The sequence below is a fragment of the Mastomys coucha genome, unplaced genomic scaffold (genome assembly GCF_008632895.1).
Source record: "Mastomys coucha isolate ucsf_1 unplaced genomic scaffold, UCSF_Mcou_1 pScaffold7, whole genome shotgun sequence".
Taxonomy (NCBI): Eukaryota; Metazoa; Chordata; class Mammalia; order Rodentia; family Muridae; genus Mastomys; species Mastomys coucha.
The window spans coordinates 18060254-18070096 of NW_022196913.1; the positions used below are offsets into that span (position 1 = coordinate 18060254).

General features: G+C 37.0%; 1 protein-coding gene across 3 annotated transcripts in view; it reads left to right on the plus strand.

Moving 5' to 3' along the window:
- Lyst (lysosomal trafficking regulator) overlaps nucleotides 1–9843 on the plus strand; it is a 181335-nt gene that overhangs the window by 45788 nt on the left and 125704 nt on the right. For 2 of the 3 annotated variants that reach the window (XM_031359427.1, XM_031359429.1), the window contains exons 6-10: nucleotides 382–1390; nucleotides 3087–3248; nucleotides 4808–4964; nucleotides 7261–7487; nucleotides 7940–8006. In XM_031359427.1, the coding sequence (XP_031215287.1) occupies nucleotides 382–1390; nucleotides 3087–3248; nucleotides 4808–4964; nucleotides 7261–7487; nucleotides 7940–8006 (1622 nt within the window). The remainder of the gene's footprint in view (nucleotides 1–381; nucleotides 1391–3086; nucleotides 3249–4807; nucleotides 4965–7260; nucleotides 7488–7939; nucleotides 8007–9843) is intronic. The other variant, XM_031359428.1, reaches the window with a different exon arrangement.

Sequence of the window (9843 nt, forward strand, 5' to 3'; positions counted from 1 at the left end):
TCTGCCTCCCAAGTGCTGGGATTAAAGATGAGCGCCACTATTGCCCGGCGAGTTACTTCTTTTAATATGGGATACATATAAATATTTCGTTTTAAATACGTCCAGAGCTATATATGAGCATGTAAGTTACTTCTTTTAATATGGGATATATATAAATATTTCATTTTAAATACTTCCAGAGCTATATATGAGCACATAAGTGCTATTAGAAAGTAAATTGAGATCTTGATCAGTATCTTACAAGTACTCAAATAATGAATCAGAGTAGGCAGTGTTTGTGTATATACCACATACAGCAATGGCATGTTTACATAGCATATGTGTGTATTTATAAATGTTTCACTATGACATGTAAAAATCTTTTTTTCCTATCTCTCACAGGGTAATAAGAGATTTGTTTTTAAGTTGTAATGGAGTAAACCAAATAATTGAATTAAATTATTTAGATGGGATTCGAAGTCATTCCCTGAAAGCATTTGAAACTCTGATTGTCAGCCTAGGGGAGCAACAGAAAGATGCTGCAGTTCTAGATGTCCATGGCTTAGACATCCAGCAAGAGTTGCCGTCCTTAAGTGTGGCTCCTTCTCTCCAAAAACAGCAAGCTTCTTCAGATTCTCCTTGCAGTCTCAGGAAGTTTTATGCCAGCCTCAGAGAGGCTGATCCAAAAAAACGAAAGACTGTTCACCAGGATGTTCACATAAACACCATAAACCTCTTCCTCTGTGTGGCTTTTCTGTGTGTCAGTAAGGAAGCAGACTCTGATAGGGAGTCTGCCAATGAGTCAGAAGATACTTCTGGCTATGACAGTACTGCCAGTGAGCCATTAAGTCACATGCTGCCATGTCTGTCTCTTGAGAACGTTGTCTTACCTTCCCCTGAATGTTTGCACCATGCAGCAGACATTTGGTCCATGTGTCGTTGGATCTACATGTTGAACTCAGTCTTCCAGAAACAATTTCACAGGCTTGGTGGTTTTCAGGTGTGCCATGAGTTAATATTTATGATAATCCAAAATCTAGTCAGAAGTCATACAGAGGATCAAGGAAGAAGGCAAGGAGAAATGAGTGTAAATGAAAACCAAGAGTTAATCAGAGTATGTCAACCTGAGATGACACTGAAGGGAGATGGACCATCTGCAAGAGCACCAGAACTGGGATTTCTGAAAAAGAGTGCTGACAGCACGAGTGAATTAGAGTCACAGCATAGGCTTCCCACAAGTGCAGAGCAGCTTGTGGCTACTGAATCTGTTCCTGGGGAAGGAAAAGCATGTATGAGTCAACAAAGTGAGACTTCTCTCCAGAGCATACGACTTTTGGAGTCTCTTCTGGCCATTTGTCTTCATAGTGCCAGAGCCAGTCAACAGAAGGTGGAATGGGAGCTACCGTCTCAGGTGATACGTTGTATTTAGTCTATCTCATGCAATATACACGTGTGTTATATGTACTGCATATACATATAATAATATATAATATTCATGTTCTAACTTAACATTGTCAGTTTATTTTGCCATTTATTTTCAAGTATTATATATAAAACTGGAACTCATAATGACAATTTTATGTATATAGTATATTTATATCAGTTTACCCTCCTTGCCTTCTCTTTCTTCCCTCCCTCTCATCCCCTTCCTCATCCCAGCTAGTTCCCTTTCTATTTTCATATTTGTTGTTGTTGTTTGGTGTGTGTGTGTGTGTGTGTGTGTGTGTGTAAAATCCACTACATTTTATTAGGGCTTCTTGTAAAATCCTGGATGAAGAATTATTTACCAGAGCAAGAGTTCCTTGCCAGTGGTTATATTACAGGAGAAAATGTCTTTCCCTTCCCCGGTAACCATTAACTCCTTATGGATTCTGAGAGGGCTGGGGCTTCAGGAGCTCTTTTCCCTTGCTACCTTTATCTGCCTATTAAATCCATAGGGAGGGGAAGGGCCTCATGGCCCTCTCTCCTTCCATTTACCACATACTTTATAGAAAGCCCTTTGTGCTTAGCAGAATACCAAGTATGGAGGACACAAAGGGACACACAATTCCTACTCTAAAGAAGCTTAGTGTTTAGTGTTCTGCAAAAGCCCCCTTAGAATACTTTGTGAATTCAGTGTTAAATAAGTATTTCAGGTTATTTTGTTTTAGAGTCTAGAAGTTCACAGTCTTGGTGTTACTGTTCGTTACTCTGCCCATATTTTTTCTGACCTTTGTTTATAGCTTTGTTGTGGTTATCATCTGGTTTGTACCTATTTGTTTTACATTTTAGACTTGGAATTCCTTAAAAGAAAAGTAAGGGTTTTTTTTTTCTTTTTTCCCCACTGTTATAGAGAGCTAGGCAGGCATAATAGCTTCATTCAAAGGGCAGAACTGAAGGCAAAAGAAAAAAAATAATTAGAGCTGCTTCTTAGAATCTTAGAGAATATTTAAGAATAAGGAATTTGTAAACTCTAGAGATAATTAAAATTCTGAAGTTTCAAAGAATGACTTTGTAAAAATTTTAAGATTTATTTATGTTTTATTTTATGTGTATGAGATTTTGCCTGGATATATATCTGTACACTATGTGTGCAGAATGCCTGGAGAGATCTGAAGAAAGGGCACTGGATTCCATGGACCTGGAGTTCCAGACAGTTGTGAGCTGCCATATGGGTGTTGGAAATGGAATTTGGGTCCTCAGCAAGGATTGTTAGCCACTGAGTCATCTCCCCAGTCTACAAAAAGTAGATTTATTCCTTTTCAAGACAGGGTTTCTCTGTGTAGTGCTGGCTCTTCTGGAACTTGTTCTGTAGACCAGGCTGGCCTAAACTCAGAGATCCAGCTGCCTTTGCCTCCCAAGTGCTAGGATTAAAGCCTGCATCACCTCACCTGGCTAAGGGTGGATTTTTTATAATTAAAACCCCAAATATTTATAAATAAAAATTAAACAAAATTTTAACTGTACATTATTTGGATAAGAATTCAATTTTTTGAATTGAATGAAGGTAGTCAGTTTACCTTCATATTAATTACAAACAAATGGATTATTTTCCTGCTTGTTGTAATTTTTTCTGTCACCTTTTAAAAGTGTGTTATTGATATTCTTAGTGTTTCATTTTACCTTAGAGCTTGTCTGTGGAAAATATATTGTGTGAACTGAGGGAACACCTTTCCCAGTCAAAGGTGGCAGAAACAGAATTAGCAAAGCCTTTCTTTGATGCCCTGCTTCGAGTAGCCTTGGGGAATCATTCCGCAGATTTGGATCCTGGTGATGCTGTGACTGAAAAGGTATGGATCCATGTGTTGTGTTCTTAGGTATGATTAGTAGAAACTGGAGCATTTGGGGTGGGACCAGGGCATTGATTGGCATTGATTTAAATCACAGAAACATGAATTTTGATCAAGTGAATTCCTCAGTTGGTTCATTTCTCCATCATCAGGAAGGGATAGTAAATATTTCATTGATTGTCCTGCTTCAAAGAAAAGCAGTTAATCTAACCTGGAAATTTTTTGATAATTGTTCCCAATAAGATAAGATATATTAAGGTTTGATAATTTTACTGATAATCTTTTTTTTCCTAAAACATTTCAGTTTAGAAAATTTCAAATCTGAACAGAAACAATATGTCACCCCCACCCCATGCCAGTCACTTCTATAGTTGATTCCTCTGTATCAATATTCTCCTTTCATCTCTCCCTTCTTTATGTTTTTCTTTACTGAAGTATGTTTAAAGGAAATCCTGATTTGTAGAGGCTGATACTCTATTAAATAATGACTCAGGAATAGTGATATTTAGATAGCTTGTCTGTCCTATATTGGTACAGCTAATATTTCCAGAACTCTTTACTGACTTTAATATTAAAGCACTCAACAAAAATGACTAACACTCATATAGAAGGCAGCATTAGGAAATTTTGAGTTCTGTTAACATTTTTTTCTAAGTAACTATTTTTATTTTTTTCCCCCAGAAACTCATTTCCCTAAAACTTAGATTCCCTAAAATCTTTCCTGTTATGCTTCTTTTACTTTGTGTTAACTATTATTAATTTTCTTCTTTACATAACTTTTAATGTTTTGGTCTAGTAATATATTTGGTATTTGATTGTATTTTGACATAATGGTCTGATATTGTTTCCCATAACTTTAAATCTTATTGAAATATTTTTCTATTTGTTGAATCAAATGACAGATTATCACAAATTAAATCATCTACCTTTTATTGCTATTGCAGTGATAAAGTACTCTGAGCTTTTTAAAACTCAAATATATCCTAAGGCGGATGTGCCAGTAACATTTTTATAAGGAAAAAAAGGTCTTGCTATAGAAATTAGACAAGAAGTTGATGCTGCAACTCTAATTTCTGATATGCTTATATGTAGACAGTTGTATTCTGAAATTTTTATTTCATTTGGAAAATTGTTATAGTTTTTTAAATTATCTATGAAGTATTTAATTTAAAAATGCTTTTGGGAAAATGTTCCTGTTAACAGTATGTGAAGACAATATATACTACTAGGATTAGTATATATATAATATAATACTACCTGGTTATGGTTTTTAGTCATTCTTTGTTGTGTACCTAGAATGAAAGTTCCTGAGTAGATTTATTTTTCAGAGAAACAAAAGTGACCATTGTGTTTTTTTTTTTTCCTGCATTGTTTTGATCTGAGGTATCTGAAAGAGTTTGGGAAATTTTACTTAGTCATGTTTATATGTTTTTACTGACTACTAAGATTTTCTTTTGAATAAAATATTGAGACTGTTCTTAAAGTGACTCTTGAGTGATAAGTATCCTGTTAACTGAGAAGGATACTCAGTGCTGACTTTGAGTTACACTGGCCTATAGAGTCATCCCTCTGAGGAAGAATTGTTGTCCCAGCCTGGAGATTTTTCAGAAGAAACTGAGGATTCTCAGTGTTGCAGTTTGAAACTTCTGGGCGAGGAAGAAGGTTATGAAGCAGATAGTGAAAGCAATCCTGAGGATGGTGACACCCAAGACGATGGTAGGTGTCTCTGATGCTTGTGATTGGATTGCCAGTTAAACTGTGAATTAACAACATGGTTCATCCTGCCCATACATTGTGGCCTTACAGCTTCAAAAAGACACTGAGTTATCATTTTGTTTTGATCACATTTGTTATTATCATCACAACAAATCTGCCAATTGAATATGTAATGTCAACAGTGAGATCAAAACTAGGAAGATAGGGTAAAGCTCCAGGTATGACTGATCCCTTGCACTGTAAGGAGAAAACAAAACAAAACAAAGCAAAACCCCCTGTCTAAAACAAGTAGATGCCCAAGAATAAGGATGAAGGAGAAACTTTTTCTATTATATGCAAGCAAGAAAGGAGATACTCAGTAGATACTCCAAGGAAAAGCAGGTGATGTGCCTACCAGTCACTGGCTTGGCAGGGAAACTCTGAAGAGGTGATAGGTACATTGGAATCTCACTGTCAGTGAAATCCCATGGATGATACCGTAGGTTCCTTTGCCATTTTCTGTAACCTAGCCAGTTCTTAGGAGGGAATTGTGTTGCATGTGACCCTTTGTGCTGGCTACATAGGTTGGATAGAATGTAAATAATGGTCTGCTTGTTTTATGTCCACTTGACACAAGCTGTCATTTGGGAAGAGGGAACCTGAACTGAGGAAATGCCTCCTTCGGATTGGCCTGCGGGCAAGCCTATGGTGCATTTTCTTATTTAGTGATGCGAGTGCGAGGGCCAGCTCAATGTGGGTACACTCTTGGGCAGGTAGTCCTGGGATAGATAAGAAAACAGGCTATAGAAATTAATGGGGAGCAAGCCAGTAAGCAGCACTCCTCTATAGCCTCTGCTTCAGCTCCTGCTTCCAGGTTCCTGTCTTTGAGTTCTGGCCTTGACTTCCTTAGTGACAGTGCATGACCCGAGAATTATAAGATGAAATAAACCCTTTTCTTCCCAATTTTCTCTTTATAGTGGTATTTTATTACAGTAATAGAAACCCTAACTTAGACAGATTATTTGAGCCACAAGGTTTTGGTGAAGTATCTTTTCAGATCTGGCCTTTGGACTTTCTCAGCACTGATAATTTAAGTTTACAGTAGTTTATTCTTGCTAGAATTTGATTTTCTCTTTTGTGTGGACAGAATGGGAATGATCACTGATTTTAGAGTTGAAATATGCCTATGTTTTTTGAAAAAAGATATTGGTTTAATAGTAGTTTTATCATAACCTAGGTATAATCTACAAAGGAAGATTTCCTTCATGTGCTTTGTTTTTGTTTGTTTTGTTTTGTGTTTTGAGAAAAGGTCTCACCATGTAGCTCTGGAACTCGCTGTGTAGACCAAGTGGGCCTCCAACCCACAGAGATCTTGCTATTCTGCCTCCCCAATGCTGGGACTAGAAGCATGTACCACTATGCCAGGCTTTTCACCTTATTTTCTTGAGCTTTAGTTTATTTATTATTAGTTTTTTGTCAATATACATGATAAGGGTGACAAACACATTGTGCCATGGTGAAGGTTTGGCAAAGGACAACTTTGTGGTGTCAGTTCTCTCCTTCCACCTATATGGGTTTCAGGGTCCAAACTCAGGTTATTGCTAAGGCTTTCATGGTGAGCACCTTTACCCATGAGTCATTTCACCTGTCTCATAGATCTTATTTTTTCAGACAGTCTCTACTGAACCTAGAGCTTGCTGATTGTGTTAAGCTGGCTGGCCAGTGAGCTCCAGGGAGTCACTTGTCCTAGGCCTGGTGTTAACTGATTCTTGGCCCAGAGCCCAGCTTTTTGTATGGGTGCTAAGAATCTGAACTTGGGTTCTCATGCTTGTGCAGCAAGCACTTTCCTCCCATTCCTTGTATGAACATTTTTCAAAGAGTACGGCAGATCATTTTAAGGTCAGTTAGTAAGACAGTTGTAAAGCAATGTTTAGACCTCAACAAATCAAGCCTACTATTACCACAGAAATAGGGGCAGATAAAATAAACTTCATTCTGATTCAGATATTTTGGGGTAAGAAAGTTTGAGATAAGATTTTCCAGTTGCACCAAAAGAATGTTAAATTTGTATCAGGTGTTTATGAATATTTCTGTTGGTAATATTTGTGGTTCCATTGAAGGGCAAAATTACTTTCAAAATTAAACTATCCTTAAGACTTCATTGTTCAAGCCTTAATCAGCACTAATGTTGCAAGGAAAGGTTTTGTGCGTATTTTCGTAGAAGTAGGACTGTTTTAATTGAATGTTCTAAGTGACAAGTTAGGGTTGAAATATTCATATTGGGAAATAAAAACATTCTTTTTCTTTACTTTGTCAGGAGTAGAATTAAAACCTGAAGCAGAAGGTTTCAGTGGATTGATTGTTCCAAACAACTTACTTGAAAACCTCACTCACAGGGAAATAATATACCCTGAGATTTGCATGCTGGGATTAAATTTGCTTTCTACTAGCAAAGCTAAGCTTGATGTGCTTGCTCATGTGTTTGAGAGCTTTCTGAAAATTGCCAGGCAGAAGGAAAAGAACATTTCTCTGCTCATGCAACAGGTAAAGGATGTACTATGTTGAATCAGTACTTATCACACTCATGCTCTAATTATTCATCTTCTTAGGTTTAACCAATGATTTTCTAAAGCCATCTAATCCTATATTTCTCAAATAAGTAGCATAACATTAATATTGTCATTAGCTAAACAGTAATATATCCTGAGAGCAGATCTTAAAACTTGTATTTAATCCTATAACAGTATTCTTTCCAGTCATTTAAACATTCTCTCTTTCTCTCTCTGTCTCTCTGTCTCTCTCTCTTCCTCTCTCTGTCTCTCTCTCTCTTTCTCTCTTTCTCTCTCTCTCTCTCTCTCTCTCTCTCTCACACACACACACACATACATGTGCACATGTACACATATAGGCTCTTATGAAATAATTTATGACATTACAGTTATGCTTATATGAAGTCAAATGTTTTAATTTTGTATGTTTCACTCTTTAATCTTCAGGGAACGGTGAAAATCCTTCTAGGAGGGTTCTTGAATATTTTAACACAAACTAACTCTGATTTCCAAGGTGAGTTGAACCTGGTTTTAGGAGATAACTTTGTAATTACTGTGCTGTTGTGTGAAGAATTAACGATTGTGTCTTCCACTAGCACACTGCTCCATGGTTTCCAAATTGTTTTTATGTGTGTCATCCTATTTTTCGCTCATGCTCACTCAGTAAAATATATTGAGTAGAGGGGCAGAATGTTGATTCCAAGGCCTGCAATAAGTTGTTCAGTAGCTTTGTGAGGACAGTAACCTGCTATAAACACTAGACTGCTGCTTTATCTGCTGTTCTCTCCTCTTAGTTCTTGCTCAGGCATTTGAGAGTTTGTGATGAAAGTGAACGTGATTTCTGCCCACAGTAGATCAAGTTATAGTTGAGGGTTAAGACTAGTTTATGTGAAACATTAATTTGGGTTTGTGTGATGCTTCCTTCCTCCAGGTTAATTTCAAGTTACACGTTGTTGTCAGGAACACCCAGTATTAATTAGTGTTAAGTCCTCTAGAGGACAACGTATCAAAGGCTTTGTGATGGCTCTGTCTTATTATTAGGGATGTTAATGTTAAGCATTTCAGGTAAAGATAGTCTAAAGGTTTTTCTCTATTGTAATTTGAAAGTATCTTATGGGTGGCAACTTAAAAGTATGTAAATATCACTTTTCTCAAATTTTAGCCCTCAGCTTTTAGCATGTGTTGGTGATCATGCATGAAAAGGGTAGTACTGTAATATTTGCTAAACAGTGATTTTGTTCTTCTGGCATTCTTTGTACATTTATGAATTGGGATTATACTATAAGGAAAAAGTTTTTTTCCCTCCATTTACTTACTTTTTGCATGAATATATTATACCTATGTTACATTCTTTCATACCAGTTTTTTTTATTATAAATATTTAACACTGGTATGACATGTTAAAGTTCACAAACCTCTGTTAGCACATTATTACTATCTAACACTCATAACATATTCAGTTTTTCCTAAGGCATTACCTAATATCCTTTTCTTGTTCCTAAAGAGCCCTTCCCTTCCCTTCCAGGATACATTACAATTAATTCTTGTATTTCCTTGCTTTTGTTGCTGCGCCTTTTATGTCAAACCTAGGAAAGACTGATCTATGATCCCAAACAGTTATTTCTAAAAATTATTTTCTTCTCTCCATAGTCTCTGCTCTTTGTTTTCTTACATATGAGTTGTAATATTGGGCTTTGAAGGTTGATCCTACCATGTATCTTATCTCATGTACTTCTCTTCTTTTGTGCTACATTCAAGGAGACTTTAAAAGTTCTGTTCCATTGGGGCTGGAGAGAGAGCTCAATGGTTAAGAGCACTCACTTCTTTTCTGAAGGTCTTGAGTTCAATTCCCAGCAACCACATGGCAGCTCACAACTGTCTGATATCCTCTTCTAGTAAACAGATGTACATGCATACAAAATACCCATATACATAAAGTAAAGAAATATGCTTGTCAAAAAATTTTAAAAGCAATTATATCCCAACATTTTATTTATTTTTTTAAATTATGGCATCTGCCCAATGTCTTAGTTCCTTTTCTGTTGCTGTGATGAAACACCATGACCAAGGCAGTTTATAGAAGACAACATTTAATGGAGGCTTACAGTTTCTAAGGGTGAAACCATGGCTATCATGACAGGGAACATGGCAGTAGGCAGACAGGCCCTGGAGTAGTAGCCAAGAGCTTTCATGTGATCCATAAGCCAGAGTCAATGGAGGAGGGGGAGGGAGAGGGGGAGTAGAAGAGAGGGATGGAGAGAGGGAGGAGAGGGAGAGAGGGAGAGAGGGAAGAGAGAGGGAGAGAGAACTGGGAAAGGTATGGGAGGGGGGAGGAAGAGAAAGGGGAGGGA